This window comes from Nesoenas mayeri, assembly GCF_963082525.1.
Source record: "Nesoenas mayeri genome assembly, chromosome: 9".
In the NCBI taxonomy this organism is placed as follows: Eukaryota; Metazoa; Chordata; class Aves; order Columbiformes; family Columbidae; genus Nesoenas; species Nesoenas mayeri.
In genome coordinates this window covers 22,765,829-22,791,059 of record NC_137557.1, presented here as the reverse complement: position 1 = coordinate 22,791,059, position 25,231 = coordinate 22,765,829, and the positions used below count along the sequence as shown (strand labels likewise).

Sequence of the window (25,231 nt, the reverse complement as noted above, 5' to 3'; positions counted from 1 at the left end):
GTTTTTGCAGATGTGGAGGTACTGTTGGTGCAATTCTGACATGTCCACTGGAAGTTGTGAAAACACGATTGCAGTCCTCCTCTGTGACTTTCTATATATCTGAAGTTCATCTCGACACTGTGAATGGTGCTACCGTCAATCGAGTCACTAGAGTTTCTCCTGGACCCCTCCATTGTTTGAAGTGAGTGTGCTTGTTACTGGGGTTTTGATTCATTTTGGGGACAGAGGAGGAGAGAGGTGTGTTGGACAAATCCATATGAAAGATTCAGACTCTTACGTCTGTTATCAATCTACTGTGAGACGACTTTCACATATTTGGTCCTTTAATTGTAATTAAGTTTCACATTCCACTTTTCCAAATGTCCTTCATCCTTGAATTTGTACCTTGAATTAGCCAGAGCATATATACCCTGTACAATTCACAGCTCCAAACTGCATCCCCAGAACTCACTGGGAGCACTGTTAACACTTAAGTGCCAGACTCCATTTTCATCCTGAAAAAGCAGTAGTTTAAGACTTTTTAAACTGGTTTGTGTCCAAATCATAGATGTTGCTGAACATGGAGGCAAGAAGCCTTATGAAAATTCACTTGGCTTCTTAGTCTCTCTCTCTCAACTTTTATTACCCAGTACCCTTCCTGCCTTTTGGTATCTTCTGGTGGATGTGTGACAAGTAAGGCCAGATTTTACTGTAATCTGGAATGTTTTGTTTGCAGAGCACCTCGCTGAACAGAGACTGCCTTTCTTCTCCTTGCCACCAGCGCTTGTGATGCCCAGTAGCCAGCAGAAAAGTTGTATGAGCGCAGTTAAACTGCTAGTGCAGACCACAGGCAGGGTTCACTTTGCTCTGGGGGCCTCAGACCAGTTACGAGGAGGTGCCTTCAGTATTTGGTGATGGAGTTTTCCTCTAGAAAGGACCTGCTACTTCTGCTTGCATTAGAAAGAATTTGAGAAGATTCAGACCAGCTCTCTTCTTTCCCTTGTTAATCACTGAGTAGTTTGTAGAGACCCCCTTCTGGCAGTTGCAGTGTAGGATTTAGGCTTAATCTAGTTACTATTTACTTAAATGGAGGTTTTACCCAAATAGCTTCTTGAATGGAAGATAGTGCCTATCGTGGAAGGTTTGATTCAGAGCCTTTTTATGTGTAAGAATCTGATGGGTGAACGTGTTGGGAACAGGTATGGGGGAAGGAAGGATTATGACAAGGAAAGAGAGCTTCTTCCAGAACACTTTAGTTACGGATTTATCTTCCATTTAGAAATGTACGTGAATAAATAGGAGGAACAGAGATTTGTGTCATGTGCCACTCTGCTAGAAGCTTGCTATGCTTTAAACCCATCCCTAAAACCTAAAGTAACTTTGTCTTCCCAGGAAGCAAGTGCAGACAGAGGTCGTCTGTGATGAACTTCATTGGTGTTTTTTTCTGTTTTTAAATTCTGCTTCTTAGACATGTTGTTTATTTGTGATACAAGAATGTGTATCTTCTGCTGCTTTTGTTCTTTGCTTAGATGTGTTTTCTTCCAGGTCAGTATCAAACAATGGAGATAGCAAGTAACTTTTCTGGGTTTAAGGTTCTTTAAAGACAGTAAATATGAAAAAATCCCAAAGGACATGGCAATAGACTGTGACTAGAAAATATGTAGGTGCAGGACATAACAATACTTGGTTAAGGGAACAAGGCTGTTAGTGCACAAGTCACACTTTATCCCTCTGTTATTCTCAATGCCTTTACTGTCACTTGATATTTTTCTGACTCTGGTATCAGGGTTTGGTTGTCTCTCCTCACACCAAATTCAATGCAGTGCTCCAAGGCTCACAGTGCTCAGTCTAAAAGCAGGCTGAAGCAAGCAAATTATGTCAGAATTTCAGTTAACCGATTGCTGTGGAATCACTTCTGCATTCTAAGCACTACAGAGGTGACTTCAAAGGCATCTCTGTCAGGAAACAAGCTCAAAAGAATGGATACAGGTGACTGCATTCTCTGGCAACAAAAGCGAATTCCCTTATTCTTAAATATCAGTGGTGTGTATCATATTGCGGATGCCTCTCATAACTAACCTCGCTGAGTTTGAACCTGAGGTCTTGATAATGGAAATCTGACCGGCCTCCCAATGTAAGCTTCCCCATGTGACAGGAGCAGGTCAGCTGAGGCCATCTGGGGCATTTCTGCTGCTCTTCCAACTGTGGATTTGCCATTTACTCCTTTTGATAAACAGTGCAGGCTCTGAGATCCGGTATTTAATGCAAAAAGGTTGTGTCATATTTTCAGTGTGGGCTCTGGGGCTCCTCCAGCTGGTGTCTGTGGATGCAGATGAGTGTCAGTCATTACAGTCCTGTCTGCTGCAGCCTCTCTTTGTTCTGTCAAGTCTTGGGACACTATAGATCCAGAGGAAACAAATGGACCTGGTACACTTCACTCTTAAGTTTCTCTTCAGACACTGAGGTTGCTGCTGCTTTGTATACATGTTTATGTTATATGTGCATATGTACATGTGTGTAATGCATGTGGTAGTGATTTTTAAGTAGTGTTTTAAGACTCAGATCATGTTAATTTAGTTCAGCTTTGCTGTAATCTGATGCTGTGCACATACTGAGCTCTGGAACATGGTAAGATTTTTTTGAACATTCCATAAAAATTAGAAATGCTTTCAGGATGACAGTCTAAGTAACTTGTATTTCCAGAGTGCTTTTGAGTATGTGATCAATACTCCAATTATTGCTGTGGAGCAATGCTACCCACACAGTGAAATCCTATCTAGTTGTTATGGACATGAAGGTAGGAGGTTGCTGGACACATTGTATACCAGCATTTGTAAATAGTGGTGCAGAGCTGCCATTTTATTTTTGCTTACTGAAAACAAATGTAAACTTTCAGTTTGATTTAGCAGCAGAACTGTAGTGATGGGAATCTGAAGCGGTTTGGAATCTCTTTCAGTGCTATAGATGGCTTTCACCTGTTTGTTTGTTCTGATAGTAAATGCTAAACAAAATAGACATTTTTACAAGGGTAGTTTGCTTTTGAGTAACTGACTTGCCATTAACCTGCATCTCTCTTTGAAGAATATACAGAACTATGTTTATATTGGTCAGTGTTTCTAAATCAATAAGCACAGAGTTCTGTTTTGCAAGATCTAGTGAAGTAGTTAAGAACTATAATCTGGTTTTATAGCAATTGCTAGAGCAATTAGCAGTGATGGGATGCACATAGTCCTTGTTTCTCCTCCCATGTCCTACCATACTTGTTTAAAAACTGTATCTTATTAGCATCTATATTGTTGGACGGATTTATTTCTCTAAAACTGAATATTAACAGATATCCTCTTACTGTGCCAGTGCATCTTGCTGCATAATGGTTTTCAACCTGGGCATGACAAGAGCTGACATCTGCCCGAGATGCTCTCTGAAGGCAGAGGACTTTCTGTAACTGAACCTTCAGCAGTCCCTCGCCTTCTCCTCTCTTGCCCTTCACCCCGTCCCTCCCATGCAAAAGTTCCCAAACATTAGGAACTAAAAGGTGAGGAAAGGAATGTAGAAACAAATATTTTTGTCTCCTGAACAATCTACAACCTAGAGGAATGTAAACATTTCCATGCTTAGTATTTTCTCCCCAATAAAAGGACACTTCAGCTTTCTAATGATGCATAGCTCCACATATGTATGTGTCTGGAGATTTGAAGTCAGTCTGTGGTGGCATCATATGGCTTTACTTCTGTATTTAATTCCTGGGTTTCTAGGGTATGTCAAGCAATAATGGAATTCCATTTTGTTCTGATGCTAGGAAATGACTGATTTTTTTTGTGGTAAATATTGCTTTGTCAGTTATTACGGAAGTTTTACACAGAGTAAAGCTTAAAATCATATACTTAGGATGCTCAGTGTATTCCCTATTTTTTATGTGAATGTTACAGTATTACCACTTTTTTGTTTTCTAGGATGATCTTGCAAAAGGAAGGTCCTCGTTCTCTGTTCAGAGGCCTGGGTCCTAATTTAGTAGGTGTTGCTCCTTCCAGGTAAATACAAGCATGTACAGTAAATGAAATAATTTTGAAATTTAAGTTGTAAATTATTCAAGGGATTTAAGGTTTATATGAAGTTAATTTTACATCTGGGATTGTAAATATTTCAAATAACCTTTTGTTCCTGGGGTAATTTTGTTGTCTGAAAAACTGATCTACTCATACTCCACAGCTCCAGTCCCACATCCCTGCACCAACTGTTCCAGCATTTACTATCCTATATGCTACTATAATAGAATTTACTATTGTGCACTATCCCTTATGCAGAGTTTTGTCCATTTAAGAAGGAAAACACTTAAGGAATTGCACATGTAAACAAGTTTGTACCTTTGAGAATATGCAGGTAGATTTAGCTCTTGGTTAATCTTTTATCTTCAGGATCAGAAAGTGTCAGAAAGTGCAGTGGCCAAGGATGTAAATTGCTGTGCTCAGCGGTGTTGCTGCCGTGAGGATGTAAATTGCTGCGCTCGGCAGTGTTGCTGCTGTCAGCTGCTTCACACCAGCACAGATGCTCCAGCTGCTCTGCTGGTGCTGCTGGTCAGAGCGATGGGCAGGTTATTCCAGAGTTGGAATTGATCCTTGTGTACAAGTGTTAGCCTAAGTTCAGTCCAAAAAATAGGAGAACACCTAAGGAGGAGTATGGAAACAAAGTTGCGTAAAGCTAATATTGCCACTTAATCGTGGGTGAGGCTGTATTTGTTTTCTTGCCCAGTTTTGTTCCCTTCTATTCTGTTTAAGAGAAGAGTCTTTATGCAGAGGGAGTATATTCCACAAAGGTTTTATTCTTCCGTTGACTTAGTGCCCCACTTTTGTTTATTAGTTTTTGGTCTGAAGAAAAGACATTCGTGTTTCCTGCACATCCAGTAGGAAAGTATCTGAACTATTCTGGTTTAAGGTCTTTGGATTCTTCTGGAAAATTGTGTTAAACTGGACTTCCCATTCAGCACTTCTACTTAGATCTGACTGGTGAGGTGTTGTTCTGTAGATCCTCTACATAAATAAGAAGAAAACATAATCCAGGAATTGGAATAGTTTTATTTTAGCAGATTATTTTTTTAGGGAATTGGGAATACCTGAGGTATTTTGTGATCATTAACTTAATATTGTTGTTTGGAGAAGCTGAAGGAATGCCAGTAGCTTTCATTGTTTTTGACACCTGTGAGTTATCAGCACTTACCTGAAGAGCCTTTTGTTTGATAGTCCAGTCTGGTCTGAATGTTCAACATTGATGTTAATTTAACAGCAATTTTTATATAGCAATGGATTCCATTTTATAAGTTACTATCCTCAATGAAAAATATCTTCAATTGCAAAATTCCATTTCAGTAAATTTTATGGTAAATCTTATCATTCCCTTCCTCCCATGGGTGAAATCCTTGTTTCCTTCCTCTCCCCCATACTAAAAAAGGCGATTTGATATAATATGTGAAGTGTTATAAATAAGCACATCCTCATTCCCCTCTGGCTGACTCTGTCTTCATCCAGTACTTCATTTCAATTAAGCATTAGCTAAGTGGGTTTAACAGCAGCTGTTTGTTTAAATAAGCTGTAGAGAAGCACGTTTTGTAACACATCCAATATACTTAACTGAGTTCAGGTTCCATTTTAGAAATGACACCCATGAAGCAAGCACTTTATCTTTTTTATAATAAAGAAAAACATGTTTTCACAGCTAACAGGTTAATGTTTTCTTCATGAAAACCTGCATGTTCATTTTTTCTCTTGTAGAGGGGTGTCTGTGAGTTTAAAAAAAAAAAACAACCCCAAACAACTGAGTTACAACCTTAAATTTGTGAATTTGATGTGAATTTAAACTGTGCTTAAAAATAAGCTTTTTTAGCTTTAATGAGTGAAAACAAGCAATTTTCTTAATATATTGCATTGGAACACTAACTTTTATGTCTTGCTTTACGTTGATACTAGCTCACAGACTTGAATGTAGTACAAGTGTACACATGTTTGTAGTGTATTCAGAGAAGATCTGTGTCTATTCTAAATACAGAACTAAACCAAAACGCAAATCCCAAGTTCACAGCTGTTCTAGCATTTGAAATATAAATATTTAAAACTACAAGTTATTTGTATTTCCATCTTAAGTGCTAGAATATTATAAATATTAAGTGTGCTGTTTGGCTTTAAAAAAGCTGCATACTTGCTAGTTCTTGTGAAATTTTTATAACTGAAATGAGTTTAGATCCTTTAGAACAAGTTTGATATCTTATTAAAGAAATACCACTTTTCACTAGTAGTTTTTTACTGGGGAAGTAAGACTTGAACCAAGATCATTTTGAGTTAGTGAAGTTACTGGCACTGCTTGTAGGGATATCAACACATAAAATGTAACGTGGCTTGGATTTGGTTCTAATTTTAGAGCGATATACTTTGCTGCATACTCAAACTGCAAGGAGAAGTTGAACAGTATTTTCAATCCAGATTCTACCCAGGTACACATGGTTTCAGCTGGTGTGGCAGGTAAGGATCTGTAACTTTTTTGCTTCATTCTGGAGTCATCTACAAATGAGAGGTGGCAATAAATGTGGAAAAAACCCAGAAAATGTTCAGTGATTGAATGATCTCTTGTTGTAGTGGTTGCCTTCTTTGGCCTCTCATTAAACAACCTATCTAGAGAATATGTGCATGAAACTTTACACTTAGCGTTAATGTAGATCTTTGTGTGTGTCTTTTCTAGGAAAACTTGCATGCCTGCTTTTTCAATTGAAGATTTGTCAAATGTAAAATGAAAGCTTTCAAAATAGTAATTTTTTGCTCTGCAAGCTATAAACGATGTTGTTTACACTGGACTCTAGTTTAATGATTCTTTGGGTTTTTTTACTATCAATTTGTGTTTTGTCTTTCTGAAATATGCCTACCGTTATTTGTATAAATAATATGTAACACTCCCTCCTCCTTTGTTCAAATACAATTCTGTGTGAAGTTTGCTCTACCACTAAAGTGACGCAGAAGAGCAGACTTCTGAAGTTTTCTTAGATTTTCATTTCTGGAAATGATTTTCTGTTTTATATCTGCAGTGTAACTTTGGTAGATTTTAGCAGCTACCAATATTCGTTGCTTGATATGTGTTTGTGCTCTGGGATCACTAACATAAGGAGTTAAAGGCAACTGAGCTGAGCTACGGCCACAACCTGGGGAAATCAAAACTTGGGCTGGCAGCACTGTACCTGTTGTTGCCTGTGTCTTTCCTACACAAAACCAATTTTTAAAAGTTCTTTTCTGTATGGACCGTACACACTTAACAGATGGATTCTGACAGATATGGTAGGCTGTTGAAGAGTTTAATTCCTGTCAAATTTTACAACCAGTGTATATAATGTGAGTATGAGCAATCTCAATGGACTGTCAAAGGTTATGTCAGAATAATGGGTAGGATTAGTTTTCTATTTAATACTTGCTAATGATCTGATACAAGTAAATTGTTATACAGCATAGAAAACTTAAGTAACATTAGCTTTATATTTAAATAACACTCTAACACTCTTCTGTAGCACATGAGAAATGTGATGGCAGTTTTAAATCTTAGAAATATAAGGAGAGCTGCTTTGTCTTAAATGGGTAGAATAAGGGGCTCAGATGATGCAGTATTTTTATCACCTGGAAATGTGTGTTTTGTTTGTAGGTGAACAGCATGGGGAATGGAACAGAAGGGGATTTCATGAAAAGTTCATCCTAATCAGTTAATTGCTCCAAGATAAATGAATTGTCTTCAGCTTTTTATCAAGGGGATAAACCGTCTTTAAATTTGGTGGGGGGGAAGTATGGGCAATAGAAACAGGTCTGTCCTCAGGTGAAGACAATTTGGGTAACTGATGCAGTGCTGCAGGCAAACGAAGCCCTCATTCTGTAATGAAAAGCATGTTTATGGTGATGTGCTGTAGCGAGTTTTCCCAAGTGCTTGCAGACAGACTGTGGTTGGTCAGGGAGTTCTGTATCTGCTTCTTAACCTGCTTCCCTTCCAGAAGGCTGGAATTGTGCGTTTGTACTTACATCTGCAGGAGACTGGGGTTAATGTATTTGAGCCTTAATTACTGTTGGCCTTTTTTTACATTTGTATACAAGTTTTAATTTTGAACAACTTTTGTGGCTCTTTTTCACACTTCCCTAGCTCTGCAGTTGTATTTCTAAAGCACATACAGCTGGTGAAACAGAATGCTTAATGCAGGTCAGAACTTACTTCCTCTTGAAATGTCTTGGCGCTGTATCCTACAGACGTTCCCCAGAAGGCCTTTAAAAGACTGTTGTTTGACAAACAATTTCTCCATACTCAGTCCTGGTGGTATTCTGATTGATACGAAAAGGATGGTAGTTAAAATTAACAGTATTTTCTTGGAACATGCTAACTTTGTTTTTGTAATTCTAATATATTTCAGAAAATGCACTTAAACCAGCTATTAACAGTTTTACCTGCAAGGTTTGTATTGCTGTTAAGGAAATGGCAAAGTAACAGGAACAGGATCAAACATAAGTTCTTAATTGGCTGGCTTAAACAGGTTAATGCAGAAGATCACTTTAATACTTGCTTTGGAGCTCAGGATTTCAAAATGGGCAAGGTGGATAAACACTTCTAACATTTAGCAAAAAATAATCAGTATTGATGTTCTTTTTCTTTTGCAGCTGCCATTGGTTTCAGTAAGGATTTGAGTAACTCAGTCTTAAATGAGAGGAGCTTTTTTTAGTTTGGATATGGTGTTTCTGTTACATTAATGTAATGAGCCTGAGGTGGTGTTTGCACTTAAAAAGCTTCTCCTGTAGGTTTCAAAATAGAATAATGATGCCAAAATACAATTAAAAAAATCTGTAACTTACTGTTTTATGAAAGTACTGTAAATAGTGAATGTTAGTCAACTTTAAATACTGTTGACTTGTATCATGTTAATAGGTAACTATCTCAGGCTAGGCTGATGTCGTTGTTAACCAAGGGTTATTCTATGCACATGGCATTCTTGGGAGTGAGAAGCTGAGGTATGGTATTTTAAGCATTTTTGGGTTCAGGCCTGATTCTTCCTTCTCAACAAAACAAAACAAATATGTTTTATCTTAAGATTCTTTTAGTAAGTTTGTTTTATCCCAAGGAGGATGATTTATGCTGCATAATAGTAACTGATGCCTTATGCAATTAGAATTTAATGTTCTCTTGCTGTGTGCAAGCTTCCAGCATATAATTCATGTCATATTCATACCTAAAATACCTGTGTATTGACATGAAGAAGTACTGGGCAATCTCTTTTGCTCACTACTTGGCATATTACACGGTTCTATTTTTGCAAACTTGGACAGTGACTGCATCTGAAGCATACTAGAAGAATGAGAGCATTTGCTTGTGTGAAGATAGTTTAACTCTGTACATTTGAGAAGTGGGCTAAATTCTCAGATTCGCTATAAACTCTGCCTTCTTATTGCACTTACTCAATCTCTTCTGCCACAGAGTAATAAAACCTGTGGAGAATGGAATGAGATGCTTGATTCCAGTCTGGCTTTCTGATTTGTCTTTTGAATGATTCACAGCCTTGTTCAGACAACGTGGTTGCAGATCTGCTGCAAAACTGCCTTGTATGCTATTGCTGTTCTTTCTAGAACTCTGTTGGCAAACCAACACAAAAGTAGATTTTTTTATTATTATTTATTTAAAAAGAATGGGACTACATTATTACTTAGTTTCCATACTTTTGTACCTTTTTAGTCGTATCAAATAAAATGAATATTCAGTTCATTGATTACCGATATTAGAAAGTTTGATTTCATAAGGCATCTATTTTGCTTTTTCAGCCTTAAGACAAGGCTAGCTTTTTTGAATGATGTTTTGAGAGGCAGTGGGGAAGGAGGAGGGTTCGCTTGTAAATTTGACATATGGGTAAGTATTTGGAGATATACAATTGAACTGCTGCAAATGAGCAGAAATTTCAGTACTCAGTGCATTTTACACAATTATTTTAATATCTGTGGCCTGTTCTGATGATTTTTCTTTCTTTTTTCCTAAACTTTTACCTGAAAAGAGTTAGATCTCACAATAACTAATTCACAGATCCTTCCAATGGGATTCAATTTGTACACATGTGTCTGATGAGGTCACTGCTTGTTGTTATGATACAGAAAAGCCTGTGTCTATTTTAGGCATTTACTGTACATTTCTCCCGTGAAAAGAGTGAGATCGTGTCATCTCATGCTCCCCACCCGCAGGTCACTTCCTGCAGAAATATGGACTAACTTAAACCTCGTGAGTACTGAACTGAGCGTCTCTTGCAGCATCTAGTGTAAGAACCACACGTTGGGTTTGTAATATCTATTAAATAAACAACGTAAGGGGAATTAACTTTCATGATCTTGAACTCGGATGATGTGCATTGTGCAAAGACATCATTTCTCCTTAACTCTGTTAACAGAGTTTGTTTGGGTTTTTTTTCTGGGCAGTTCAGGGAAAGGTGAACAATACCTTTCACTGATAGCTGCTGCTTTACTTAGCTCTGGCTAATTGGAAGTCCCAAGTGGGTTAAACAAAACCTTTTGGGGTTTTTTTTGTGTCCCAGAGCTGCCTTTAAAATGCTGCAGCTGATAGTCTGTATTGTCACATTATTTCAAAGGCCTCTTTTCTTTTTCTTTTTTAATATGTTTATAATCTTCTTTCTGTCTTTTTCTGTTTTCTCTTTTGATTTGTTTTTATTTTACTACTTTGGATTTTTAATTCAGCATTCCATATTCACATGCGTCTGTATCAATTATATTGGCTTATAGATTAAAAAAAAATCCTAACCTTTGAAATACGATGCATAATAGGAATACCTGGGATCTTACCTGTCACTAGCTGCTATAGCTGAAAAAGTAGATGGAGGTAATTCTTCCCATCTGAAACTGGGGTGGAATTTTGTAGAAGAAAATAAGACATAGAAAAGTACAGGAGTTTCTGGAGATGCCAGATTAATCTACACTTCTAATGAATCCACAATTGTTATTGAGGATACAACACATTGATAAGCATTTTAAAACATTATAAAGTTCACTGAGGCTTCTAAAAAGAAAAAAGGAGAAAGGAAACAATTGATAGAGCTTCGTAGCAGTTGTTGAAAGTCTCCCACTTTTATTTTTTAACAAGTACTTTTGCTACAGATTTTCTGCCTTTAAAAAGAAAAGCTTATCAAAGATCCCAAATGGGATGTTTCTTTTTTTGGAGTGCTTTCCGTGGTGTCAGCATCACTCAACTCTTAATTTTTCTTCTTCTGCTAACTATATTTACTACATTACGTGTAAGAATTGAGCTGTAGTCATTTCATCTTGAAACCTGAATTATTGAAGACGCTTTGATTTGACAGCTTTGGTTGGAACTTGTCACAAAATTTAGTGCTTTTGACAGCCCTAGGGGAAGAAAATAATTGGCTCTGTTGCTAAGTGTCTGATCCTACTAGTGGTAAATCATGTGTAGAGCAACCCGGGCAGTTGAAGTTGAGGCAGAAGGCGCCGTGTCCTGCCCTGGCAGCCTCTGGGCTCTCCTGCTCCCAGGGCAACCACAGTCCCTGCTGCCCCTGGGGCTCTGCTGCCGGTCCAGATGGAGGAGACAGAGACACCTCTTGGGGGTTGACCAGGGTGGAGAAAAGGCTGAGCAGATAATGCGGTAGCATGCAGCCTAGCAGTAACAAAATTGCAAAGCATGCAGCTTGTAATAACTAGGATACACTTAAGAACTAATATTTTTTTGGGAGGAGGGAAGTCCTTCCTTGAAAATGTGTTGGTTAGGGGAAGTCAGTAACTTTCCCCCCCTTATCTCAAAGCCTTTGTTGCAGTCCTGTGCATTTCTAGTGCCTTTCACTGCACTACAGATGTGGAAACATTTTGATTTGAAGTAAAAGAAAGTTAAAGCTTTCTTAGTGCTAGTATAAGAAAATTAAAAAATGCAAGAACAAGGTTTCCTGTCAGTTTAGTTCAACCCAGGATCAAGTGCTGTTGGAATCAGCGGAGTTTCTGTGGCATTAAGTGACAGGTCAGAAGGGCTCAGGCTAGTTGAACTGCAGAACCTTTTTTTGCGGATGCAATCTGTTTTAAAAACATCCCTTGCCTTGTTAGGGCAGAGTAGTTCACTGATGCTTTGGGTATTTACCTACATGAAATGCAGATATGAAACACTTCTGCCTTGTTAGGATTTCATGCCAGCGTATGGAGGGCTATATATGTACCTAGATATATTAAAAAATGAGTAGTATATCAAAAAAAAGCCAACCCCAAACCTTTATAATCTACCACAGGAACTTATTTAGTTAAGATGTTTAAGTCAATTTTAAATTCTATTTAATCTAACAATTAAGCTGAAATCTCTAATGTGGTTTTACTATTTTGGCAGAGCAATATAGCTAAATCTTAGTAGCTGCTAAACCTTGTAGTTTGTCTTTAGAACTGTAATTGAACATCATAATGACCTATTTAAGATTTGGGGGTGGGGGTAGAACAAACCTTAAAACAGTTAAGATCCCCTGGCATTTCTCTGAGTATTGCAGTCATTTGTGTGCAACGTAAATGTAGATTGTGATTAAACAGAAGTAACATGTATGCAAGCAGTTCTGCTAAATAGATATAAGCTGTTAATGATCTCCATAAACAAGCTTATCAATAGCCTGTTTGTTGTATAAGTTTCGTGCACCAGAATGCACTGAACAAGGTAACTCTGTGTTGCTTTCCCACCCCTCGGTCCATTCCCTTGCAGGAGGGCAGCATGTGTTTGTAGTGATATCAAGTGATGTGTGTCACTTAGCAAGTGTCTAAATTTGTCATCTCTTGCCTGGCCATGTTCCAGCTCTTCCCTTTTCCTCTTCTCTCACGCAGACATGACACCTCATTAATGGTGCATGTGTGGTATTACAACTCTAGATGGTTTTTATTTTGCCTTTTTTGTTTGTTTTTTCTTTTCCCAGAGCTGCCTTTCACTCTGCTCTTCTTCTCTCCACACTTGTGTGGAAGTAAGAGTGATTCTTAATACTTTTCTTTATATTTTTAATTTGTTTCCTTCTCTCTTTTTCTTCGTTTTCTTTTTCTTTAGTGGACTGAAAATCCTAAAGCTATGACCCTTTGCCCTTATGCAAGCCTGACTAGTTGCTGAATGTCTGGATAGTTAGAAGTCATACTATTTACTTTAACAATTTGAAACCTCATATGTTTGTAAAAGTATTCCTAGGCCAACCAACAATCTCTGCTTTGAATACTAAATAAAACATTAGCACTCAAATTTAACTGCTCTTTATAGTTCAGTATTAAAAGGTCTCTTAACTTACAGTAATACATGCCTTTTAACTGCACCAAAAGTAGTACTTACTCAGTCTGCATGCTTTTAAACTCGGATTGTATTTCAGGTGGCACATTAAATTGACACAATGTTTTACAGCATCTCAAATTGCTACAGCTGTATCTGCAATGCACTCTTATTGACATGTTTGCCAAATTGGCTAATATTAGTGTAGGTAGCTTTGCTGTTCTGTGGTGGTGTTATGATTAGATAGGTAGGGAAATGTACACAATTGGGCTTACTTTACATGTGATGTCTCTTGCTAAGAATCAAACTTAGTCAATATTGATGCAAAATTAAAAAAAAAAAAAGCTAAATGTTTATTGGCTTTATGGATTTGTGAAATATCAGTGAAGGGCTACAATGGGTACTTCCTAAAAATCAGTATAGTCCGAGTTTTTGCATCCACTGTTCCTTTGTGGGTTTCAAACTTAGATGTGGTTGCTCTTGTGATACTATCACATCTAACTTTTCTTTTTAAATATTTTAGGTTTTACTGCGATCACAACAACTAATCCCATTTGGCTAGTCAAGACACGATTACAGCTTGATGCAAGGTATAGTGACCGCGGGAAATCTAACTGCTGTAAAAAGATTTTGCTTAAAAGTTGTGAATCTGTTCTGCATCACAAAATGGAATGATTCTTTAAATATCCAACACTTTGAATTAGAAAGTTGATGCTGATCTATCTCTAAGTTACGCTCATTTTTCTCTGTTCAGTCTGTGTTCTGAGGCATGCTTGAGGCACTGGAGTAGACTGACCATCACATTTTGAATGAACTACAAGGCTAACAGTCACATTAAAATAATGTTCTACCATCCATATGCTTGCATTTTTTTCAGTAATGCATTCTCTTTGTTTTTAGTTATTAAGCTAAAAATTCCTGAAATAAGGATTTAAGGTTTTAGCAAAAGTTTAGAAAAATGCCTGAAACATCCTGCATTTCATTTTTACATAAGAACTGCAGCCTGTAAAAAGGGGAAGACTGCTTTCGTGGATCAGAACACAGGAATTGTCTTAAAGCCAGATAGTCAACAGAAGTTGTTTGGACTTAATAAACAGTTTCTGTAATAGATTCAATAATATTACCAAACTTGTAATCAAGTAGAGTTTTATGCAAATAGTGAAGAAGAAAGACTTTTCTATTCCTATCTATTTAAGAACATAGGGCGAGGCTGCTATGATGCAAGTGTCTCAATGCAACTGTCTCGTTCATTTTATAGACTTTCTTACTGAAAACTTAGTATGCAATATAAAATTATTTCTCCAGCCATTCTAAATACATTAGCAAGCCACCTATTCCTATTTTGGAGATTTGTTGGACTTTCTGTATGAAGTGCATATTAACATTTTTCCTCTTAGCAGGCATATTAGCAGCTGCAAGGTGACCATACTAAGTATATCCCAGAGCTAGTTTTACTGTGAGATTGGGGTAATAATTCCATAACTGATTCCAGGAGGATTTTAGTGCTCATGTTTAGTGCTTATGTGCAACCTGATGGCATCTTCTGCCTCTGCTTGTTTATCGCTGATTAATCAGTTAAATTGGTTAAACTATAGGGCTTTAAGGAAGTTAAGGAGAATGATGGATTACTTGTGCACATTATTTCTGTACATTCTATCAAACACATTGTTCATGTGGGAGACCTGAAGAAGGATCTTCTAACTTTGGGTAGGACACCGCAATTGCATGGGCTAGTCTAGCACATGCTGCAGCTCTTGTAATTCAGTTGTGATTAGAGGCATAAAACTGCTTGGCCTGCAGGATTATCCTGGCCTGAGCTTTTGTTGGAGTTCTCAACTTCCTCTGATCCCAGTAAGGGCTGCAGAAGGCATGTAGTTTTTTTCCAAAGTGAAATCGCTTTGGCCTTCAACATGCACCTACAAGATGCACCTTGAGCATCAGAAGAACAAGGTCTTACAGCAGAATGTGTCTGTGCCCCTGTCCAGGAGACTGGGGTCCCCCTGGAGCTGCAGCTGTAGGTCCAGCTGCTCTTCTCACCAGTTGTTCTTTGCCTCTTTTCTCTTGCCTGTGCGCAAATCGATGCCAGCGCCCGAGTTCTCTGCCACCTAGTGCACTGGAGATCTGATCCGCAGCTGTGTGTGCCCACTCTCTTAATTGTGCTTGGTACCTTGTTTCATTTGTCTGGCACTGCAGGTTCAAACTGTTGGGACTTAAATTCTGCCATCAAGTGTCTCATCATACTACTTACTGTCTTTGACACAGTATCTGTATGAATTACTATAACTCCTTAAAAGGTTATTTGCTGTTTTATTCTGTGACTTGTTCCCTTTGGGAGACCTCTGCTGGCAGAATCTGTGTGCTTCAAGTGCCTACACTCACTCCGGCAATGAGGCAGATTTTATGCGGTGTTGTAATGATTTTGCATAGCTGTGTACAGTGTGCTAAGTATTTCAATATGCACATCTCAATTCAGTAAGCAAGCTAAAAAGAGGAATAAGATTTTATTTACCAAATACTGCTTGATACAGTAGTGTCTAATGACCACTTTCCTTGACATCTGCAGTGACTTAGTTGAATCAAATCATAGAAGTCTGTGTTGTATTGGTTGGTATGATCCCTTTGGATATGCCAGTTGTTTGCTGATAGCTGTGATGCTGCAAGGCCTGCTGTTTGAAAGCCACTGAAATTACTCTGCTATGCAGCTGTTTATTTGAGGTAAAAAATAGAGAAAATCCAGTCTTATTAAGCAGAAGAAAAGGGTCTTTTTTTGTATGAGTCACTGACACTGACAGTTCATTTGGGCATCTGTTTACAAGCAATGTAGTCCTTTATTCTGTAAAACTTGGGGAGGCCTAGTGCTGCCCAACTTGTCTATGCAATATGTGACATTTGGCTTGGATTCAGTGTAAGGCTTTACCTGTGGGTAGTGCTGAAGGCCTTTGAGACTTTCAAGTTCTGTGTGTTCTTAAATGATTCTGAATTGGAGCCCCTCTGCATCAGTGTGAGATGTTTCCTAAGTTCTCCTGTCACTCAAGAAGAACTATTATATTATTATTATTATTATTAATTATTTATTTATTATTATTATCATCATTATTATTTTCTAGTTTCAGGTTGCACCAGACTGATGTCTGTCTTGTTCTCTCCTTTTTAGAAATCGTGGAGAAAGGCGAATGAGTGCACTTGAATGTGTCCAAAAAGTTTATCGATCAGATGGTATTAAAGGCTTTTACAGAGGAATGTCTGCATCTTACGCAGGCATATCTGAGACTGTTATTCATTTTGTTATTTATGAGAGTATTAAGAGAAAACTCCTAGAGTATAAGACTGCTTCTGCCATGGACAATGAGGATGAATCAGCAAAAGAAGCTTCGGACTTTGTTGGAATGATGATGGCTGCTGCCACTTCCAAAACTTGTGCAACATCAATAGCATATCCCCATGGTAAGTGGGGCGTGTACAGCTGAGAGCCTGAATACAATTGATCAGAGGGAGTCTTTTCAGTGATCTTTGTAGCAGGCTTTGGCTCACTTGCTCCTCAGGAACTATTTATTTGTCTAAAGTTTCTCACATCAAATTCATCTGGTCAACATGAGCATAGTATTCAGAAATGAAAGTATTTTTAAGAGTGTATCTAGCACAGGCCCTTCTTAGGCAATGTTTATTTTTTTCCAAAGGATTTGCCAGGGTATGTCCCAAAATATGTAAGGAAAAGGTCCTTTTTCACTTGGAATCTGTTTACTCAGCCATTGCCAGGAAGTTCTTGTCCCCCTTCTAGGAAAACAGGCTGTCTAGTTTGATTTTCAGTTGCGCTCAATTTTCCTGCAAAGTAGTTGTCTATGCATTAAGTTTGTTAATGGATTGAGTACTTCATTAGTGGCAACTTCCAAGCTAAAAATAAGTCCCAACAGTCCTCTTCTGCATTTTAACTAAGCAAATGAACTTTCCTTGCTTAGCTAGATAGGCAATACTGCCAAAAATGTAACATGTTTTCCTCTTACACAAACTTGGTTTGCTTCTCTGTTTTCCATCTTCCTCCTGTTTTTAAAGAGTTTTTCTGAGACTGAGACCTTGGAGAGGGGGAAAGGTGGCATTTTAATGTGAAGTCACTAATTGGTTCCTGGAACTATAATGAAAAGTGGTGAACATAACCACTGTGGTTTTTCTTTGTACAGAGGTTGTACGAACAAGACTAAGAGAAGAGGGAACAAAATACAGATCTTTCTTCCAGACATTATCTTTGCTTGTGCGAGAAGAAGGGTATGGATCCCTCTACCGAGGTTTAACTACACATCTGGTCAGACAGATTCCAAACACGGCTATCATGATGTCAACATATGAAGCAGTAGTCTACTTGCTCGATGGATAGCAGCGTGACAAGGCTTCCTAGAAGAAAGTAGAAGACTGAAAGACTGGAGTGGACCACTGAATGTCAATGCCAATGTGGTGGGAAGAAGGGAAGTTGTATCAGGAACATGCAGCTATGGACAAAACAGAAGGTTGATCTTGGGCAACTATGAATGATTTTACGCCTTATTGTATGGTCTCTTGGCAATGTGACACATGGGAACTGCCCCGTACAGAATGCCTTTGTACATCTCTTAATTCAAAATTGTTACTTTGTTTTTGTCTGTTAATCTAGACAAGGTCATTCAGTCATCTTCAGAGACCTGATGGGTGAGGTCGGGGGGTAAAATATATTCTTGGGCAGCCTTATTCACTTGCTAGTTATTGCTCTCAACTACATCCTTTTTGTTGTACTGCCCAGTAATTTGTTGGAGGAATGAAGAAGATAGTACTTTCATACCTTTCCATACCTTTAACTTCAATTCAGTTGTTCACAAGATTTGTAGAGAGACTGAGGTAGTAGTCAGTGTGTAAAGTTTTCCATGTTTTACCTCAAGACAAAATGTGGTGCAGGACCCAGAACACAGTTATTTCTTTGCTACAAAAGATGACACTTGGTTTGGGGTGTTTTTTGAAGTTTGAACAGTGTTGTTAAGTTAGTGAGAGAGGACATGATTTTTGAACTCTTCAGGTTATCAATCTGTTAATGTTGGTGTATGTGGATTTCTAGTTCTGCTGCATCAACCTTTTTATTTTCTGGAACTCTCCTTCCATAAGTAAGAGAGACCTATTAAACATTGTCCCTATATCATCGATTTTCTTGCCAATCTGTTAGGTCCCTCACATAGCTAAGTAGAAACTTGCTGAATGCAAATTCATAACCTTTTAAAGGATTCTTAATGTGATGAGAAATCACAACTAGTCCGGCCTATAATTTGTGAAGACAGGATTCACTCAAATAGCTTCATGCTACCGAAGACCAAGCTGTATTACCCTAAAATGTCAGGCAAGTCCTGACTTGGATTACCAGTATCTATATGGGAGTGCAGGGGGAGAACACATCACCGTGGCTAAGGCAGGCAGAAAGCAGTTGAAGTTGTGATAGATCTTTCCAGCGCAGAACGATGGAGGAAACTGTGACTGAGACTTTCTCGTAAGCATTCCCCTTGTAATTGCTGTGTCACTTCTCCCAATTGGAGCCTGTGTACTGAACTGCAGCTGAGAGTGTAACCTTGTCCTCTCTAGTGTCTGAATATTCAGGCATTGTTTTGTTGTTCTATAAGCCACTTGCAAAGCAATGCATTGCATTCAGCAGTGAGGCTTAGCTAGTTTTTTCTGCAATAATTGACGGAGTTTTCCAAAAACATACTGCTGGAGCATCAAAATATAAAGCTTAATGTTTCAAGAGGTGGTACAGCTTTCCAAACAGGTATCTTTTATCTGTACCTTGAGTACTTCTCAGTCTGCATCCATGATCCTTCTGAGGAAGATGATAATTATAAATTGGGGGCAATAGCTTTCTACAGATAAATGCTGCCGCAGTGGTACAGACAGAACTGTGCTATCAACTCCTCCAGTGTGGTACTTCAGTCCACTCAAACTGGGCATTGTGTGCAATGGCTTTACTTTATGAATGGCTCCTTATGCACTTTGTGGCCGCCTTCCGGCCTATGACTTTTCTTCCTCTGACTGGTTATCTGTAGTCAAACTGTGTTCAGAACATGCAGTTTGGTTTTAAACAAAGCATGTGGTTTGTTTTCTGTGTTAGCTGTGCAGGATAAAACATTTTACGCTGTAGATCCGTAGCATCTCTGTTGCAGTAGTTCTGTAGGCTGGCTGTAAAAGCTTAAAACTTACAGAACAATCTGCCTGGGTTTTTCTCATTTGCTTTTGTTTATTTTGACCCTTGTCATGTTCTCCACACAGTATCAGAGTATTTGAGTGTTTTGTGTAATTGTACTAATTGCTCATCCTTTGAAAAGCTGCCTATAGTGTCTAGAGCAACCTTGCAGTGGAGGCTTAGCTCTATTGGCTTCCTTCACCTTGGACAACCTTATCTTAGCTTTTTAAAGACAGAGAGGCACGGTCTGTGATAGGACCAAAGGTGAACTTGATTGTTTTAAAGAAACGAGGGGGGTGCTTAAATGTGTGTTCTCAAGTGGGTTTTTTCTAGTGATGTCTCTAGGAAGAGTCTGGAATATGAATGATTCTGACCTAAGTCTTGCTGTGATGCCATTGTTCAGATAACAGGGTGCAATTTCTGTGCCGTAGAAAGTGGATTACTCTTCAGGCTACCCAAATTATTCAGTCATATAACCAAAATTTAAACTGGGAAAGACGGTATTCAGCTTTTAATACAATTAACACTTGTATTAGCCCAGGCTTCATGAGAGTTGCCCTTCTCTGTTTATTGCATACATTCTCCCTTGGTTATGTGTTCATCTTCCATTCATTCACTGGCACTGTGTGCGCGCTCCTCGGTTGGGAGTTGACAAGCAGGGAATGTTAACAAGGGCAGTTGAATATGGGAGACAACACCTAAAAACAGACAATCATCTTATTATTCTGAGTTTTTAATGGATGTTTAAGCAATGTTTTAAACTTCAGGGGTGATCTTTTGGGCTTGCTTTACATAACAAAACATAAACCCAAAATTTTGGGGGATTTTTTTGTTGTTGTTTTTAATCTGGCAGTACACACAAAGTTACCTCTGAAATATTTCCCAAAGATCTTTGTTATTTATGTAGTTTTCTTGATATTTATTATAAATACTCAAAGGGAATAAGATGCTACTTTGAGTAATATCTTCAACTACAGAACTGAAAGGAGTGCATTTAAACTTTGTTGTAACTTAGATGCTCATCTTGAAGTCTGTTTGAATGTAGTGTACTTGTCACACCTTTGTGTGCTAGAGGCAAAGGAGCTGCATGTCTCAGTTGTTAATTAGTTTTCTCATATTTCCCTTGCCTACATGAAATTTCAGTGTTACTGAAGCTGTTAATTTGCTTCGGGAGCTGCTGTGAGGCTGCAGGTTCCCAAGCAGTCAGGAGGTGGCACTGGAGCCCAGGGGACCAGGCGGGCTGCGAGTGTCACCAGTGGCTGTGGCGTGCTAGGGGGACATGGCAAGGTGGCCCGAGTTTTGAAAGCCATTTTAAAAATGTCACATTTCTCAGCCCCTCTACTACCCCTTTGGTCCCTGCAGAGCAGTGTGAAAACAGGAGTTGTGTGTTGCCGAGGGCTGAGCCCTCAGGCCAATAAATCTGTTTCTGTCCAAATTGTTGATCTGCTGGCCTGTGTTGTTCTTAAGTAGGTTTATGCTAGGGATTTATGGAGGTTTTTTAGGGTTTTTTAACTGTAACTGAAACATCAACCTGTCCACTTGCATATTGATATTGCCCCTAATTCCCTGTTTACTTAATGCACTCCATATATTTCTTTTCAGATTGAGATGTTTGTTAATGAGTTTCTGCTATTCTGTTTTTGTTCTTATAATGACATTTGTAACATTCCTCAGACTGTAGCATTTTAAAAGAATGCTTCCAGAGACAAAACACTGGAGAGCCTTTATAAATGTTGCTTCCTGTTTAAACTGTTTAAATTTGGAAAACAAGCTGACCACTGAAGTGTGCCTAGGTAAATGTACTGCTTTGTTCAACTTTCTGTCTGTTAAGACTCAGTTATGTAAGTTTTCAGTTCTTCTATTTAAGCGAGTCTGCCTACCCTGCATATGTGAACATAATGATGCCCTCGGAGTCATAGCTAAATGCTCACAAGTGACAGCTGGAGAATACTTCAGTGCTCGCGTGAGGTTTGCTATTGTTCTTGCATACATGTAGTAAACTATGTGCATTTACTCTGTATTTATATTGTTTTTTGTTTGGATTGCTTTAAAGTTCAAAGCAAATTAAAATGACATGCTTCTATTCCAATGCTGCCTTCTGTGCTAAACTACACTACTTTTAACCTTTTAATTTTTCTATTGTTCATATATACCAGTGCCTGGACAATTGTGATTCAAAATGAGCAAGTCACTAGGAGGTGCCAATGAATCATTTTACCTTGTGCCAAGCTGAAAATAATGTATCTGTGTTGTACCTGTAATATGTTCCTTTTGGAGGAGTTCATGGCTGACTTAAACTAGTTGGGTATGTTCTTGCAGTTGGATTTGAATGCTGTTACTGCTGCGGAACTGAGTGTTACTGTCTGTCAACTGAGAAATCAGTAACTAGTGATCAGAGAATTTGTGTCCATTTAAAGTGCCAGCTGGCACAAAGCACTGCTGACAAAAATGAAGGGCAGTAATTCCTTAAAACGTTCAGATCTAATTGCATGTGCAGTTATAACCAAATCCTTGAGTCTGAAACATTAGATGCTTTTTCTCTTAACAGTAGGCATTTGATCTGAAGTCTGAGGATATTCTGCAAATGTGTATGTAGGTTTTGTTTGGTGATTGTGTGCTATGTTTTTCCCCTCTCTGTGTTCTGGAACCGAATCCTTTGCAGCCTTTGATATGGGGCCAGGCTTGATGTGTCCAATTTGATTTTTTTTTTTTCAGAGCTATTTCAAAACTTGCATTAAAACAGCGCATGTCTGGGTTTTTGGTTTTTGATTCCTTGTTTTATAGGTGTTAATGTGAATTGACCTACCTTGCTCTGCTTCTGAGACTTTCTAACTTTGAGGCCAGCCAGGCTTACAAATGACCAGTCTTCTGGAATCAGTACAGGCAACCAGTGTATTTATCCCTGCCATAGCTGAAATTATACCTGTAACTGACATAATTGTCTGTAATTGATCTCTCACTTCAACTCCATGAGAGGCACAATGGCAGGGCAGAGCTCAGGTGAAGTGTTTGGAGGTGTTTTGACAGTCATGCTGCTTTACAACCCCTTCTGCTGGAGATTGCCCTGGACAAAATGCATGTATATAAAATAAAGGTGTATTGGAAGTCCTAATTGGGTTATGGCATGCCATTAATGCTGTAATATAGTCTGACATAGGTGCAACCTAAAAGCTTGTGAGGTTTACCATTGACCTCTTTCACAAAATAAAGCCCTTAAATTTGATAATGCTCTTAACACTCCAACAAAAAGGTACTTCCAAAGACAAGTACTTCTCTCACCTTCTATGTGTTGTTGCCAGCCAGGGTGCTTTGTGCTGACTTGGTACACAGTTATCTTCTTGCACAGCTTCTGTCAAAGGCAGGAAAGGGGCAGGAATCTAATTCTCATGAGCAAATTGATGTAAAATAAAAAAAGTGTTGAGCTGTGGAAGATACATTGGAGAGGAGGAGTGTCTGTTTCTATAGGTGGAATATTTCAGGGGATGCTCTTAAGAATGGTTTCACTGATGCAGAGATCCTTGTTAATGATAGAATTGTGTGAAGCTAACTAGAAGCTTTCAAAGCCAAGCTCCAGATAGTGAAACCCACTGCTAATTCTGGGTAGACTTCTACCCAAGGGAGCATTTCCTCACTTAACTCTGGCTGCCTAGAAGCCAGTAGCTTTTCCTAATGCCGCTTCTGCAGCAGACACTTGGAATAGGACTGAGGATGTAAATGTTGAATTGTCTGGGGCATAAACAAAATGCAAAGTAGTCTGTTCTGAGACTTGATCATTCATCCAAAATTCTGAAAATAGGTATGCGATGTGCAAGTGTGGCAGAAAATATTTTAAGGATTCTGTTAATTTAGGACTGTCACTATATAATTAGAGTTTAGATAATGTAGAATGAGTACTGAAAAGCAACACAGTTAAATGAGGAAACCACAAGCTTACATGTAGAAAGTCCCCTTTGCCAGCAATTCCAACCTAAGGGAATAAAGCTTTCCAAGTACAGCTTTGCAGGATTTCTCCCCCAGTTTAGCTGTGTCACGTTCCTTGATGAAGAAGGTAATAGCATGAATACTTTTCAGGGCCACACCTGGCTTTGTGCCATCTCTGGCTCCTCCACATCTCCAGAAGAATGTACAACAGAGGCATCTCTGTGGACTCAGATTGTGCTCCTCTAAAGAGACCAGTTCTCGTAGGACCGTTCAGTTCTCCCTCCGGAGAGACTTTGGCTAAAACAAGTATCAGTGAGAGCCTTGTGGATAAGATACTGAAGGGAGAGCACAGCTCTGGTGAGAAAATCCCCTCCAGTTTCTCTAGTTTTTAGCCTTTGGATAGAAAAAGGCAGTGAATGTTGGGAAAACTAACTAACAAAACAAACAAAAGCCTCTGTCCTTACTAAGAAACTCCAGTAAGAGTGAATCTCTTCTCAGAGGTGGGACATTCTGCAAGGAATTCTGTGGGAAGTCCCAATGGCTTTCCCTGGGTATTACCTGGTTTTGGCCATATCCAGGAGCAAGGTCTTCTGGGGAAAAAGTTGGGATTTCCTTCCTCATCCTCTAGAAATAGCTAAAGACATGTATCCTCTTATTCCTTTTGCTGTCCTCAAATACTGTTGTCTGCAGAAAATTCTGATATGCAATTTCTTCCTCTGGCTGCTAAAGGCAGGCGAGCAGAACTTGTTCCTAAGCTGGTAAGTTTTTGTGATAGTTGTTGGGTGCTTGCATTCTGTCATTCCTTGAGGTACTTGTTTCCCTTCTGTCTTTTCTGACATGCAGCTATCAGTAAAAGTTTACAGAGTTTATATTGTCTTGCTCTGCCACTACAAATGTTTCCCGGCCTTTGCAGTGATTGAATGACTTGCAAGTTGCTTTGGGGAGCTCCAGCTGGATTTGTGCTGGATACATTTAAAGACTTGGGAATATGGTTTGAATTACTAGAAACAAGAATGATCTATTATCATGCACACATTTTCCTAAGAGACTAGTTGAGGGAAAATACTGAAAAATGACAGCCATCCAGCTATGCTTGTAGGGTGGTCCAATGTTATTTCCCAGTTCATTCAGGTAATAGACAAAGATTTAAAATACTTTCTTTGCAATATTAAAAAAAACACAAAACCAGTATAAAAAATATTGACCTTTTCCCATGAGACAGAAGAATATCTGCCCTGGTCCCGAACTGTTACAGACCAAGGAGTCTATTGCTAAAACTTTATAGCTTGAATGTAAATGGAATATTACCTCTCGAGCAACAGCAGCTCAGAGCTGTTAAAACCACACACACTGCAATGCCTTAACCACACAGGCCTCAACCAGTTTGAGCCTGCAGTTCCCATAGCTCAGTTCAGCCAGAGCTGTGCTTCCTTCCCATCCCCTTTCCCAGGGTACGAAATTGTTTCCATATGGCAGGGCAGGGACACGAGGGGTCCTCAGACATGATGGGATATTTCTGTGGGGCAGCATTTTGGTAATTCTCAAGTTAGGAGCTTTTTCCTTGAGCTGTCACTTACCTCACCCTTCTCCCCTCTCCCTGCAAAGGTGTGCAGAATTAATTTAGGAGAAATGGGATTTTTACAGATGATAGACATGACAAGACACTGAAAGTAAGTATGAGGATTTTGGCTTACTGGAAAAGACCAAAAGACACAACCACACTCCCTTCCCAAGTACCTCAAGAAAGACAAATCTGTGAGAAACTTGGAGCTTTATTCCTCCCTAGCTCTGAAAGACACCTCTCATTATTCAAATGGAGAGCTGGCAACGTGTGGTGCCAGTACCTGCCAAGCTTCCTGTTTG

At 38.8% G+C, this 25,231-nt stretch overlaps 1 protein-coding gene across 5 annotated transcripts in view; it reads left to right on the top strand.

The window, feature by feature from the left end:
• Positions 1-25,231, top strand: part of SLC25A36 (solute carrier family 25 member 36) — a 38,389-nt gene that overhangs the window by 10,326 nt on the left and 2,832 nt on the right. The window contains exons 2-8 of one of the 5 annotated variants that reach the window (XR_013922509.1): positions 11-181; positions 3,933-4,010; positions 6,388-6,488; positions 13,784-13,850; positions 16,415-16,704; positions 17,436-17,759; positions 23,519-23,638. Coding sequence is in view for 3 of the 5 variants with exons in the window: in XM_080349575.1 (XP_080205701.1) it covers positions 11-181; positions 3,933-4,010; positions 6,388-6,488; positions 13,784-13,850; positions 16,415-16,704; positions 17,436-17,629 (901 nt within the window). In the remaining 2 variants the exon portion in view is untranslated. Of the gene's footprint in view, positions 1-10; positions 182-3,932; positions 4,011-6,387; positions 6,489-13,783; positions 13,851-16,414; positions 16,705-17,435; positions 21,537-23,518; positions 23,639-25,231 lie in introns of those variants that run through there. The other 4 variants (XR_013922508.1, XM_080349576.1, XM_080349577.1 and 1 more) reach the window with 4 other exon arrangements.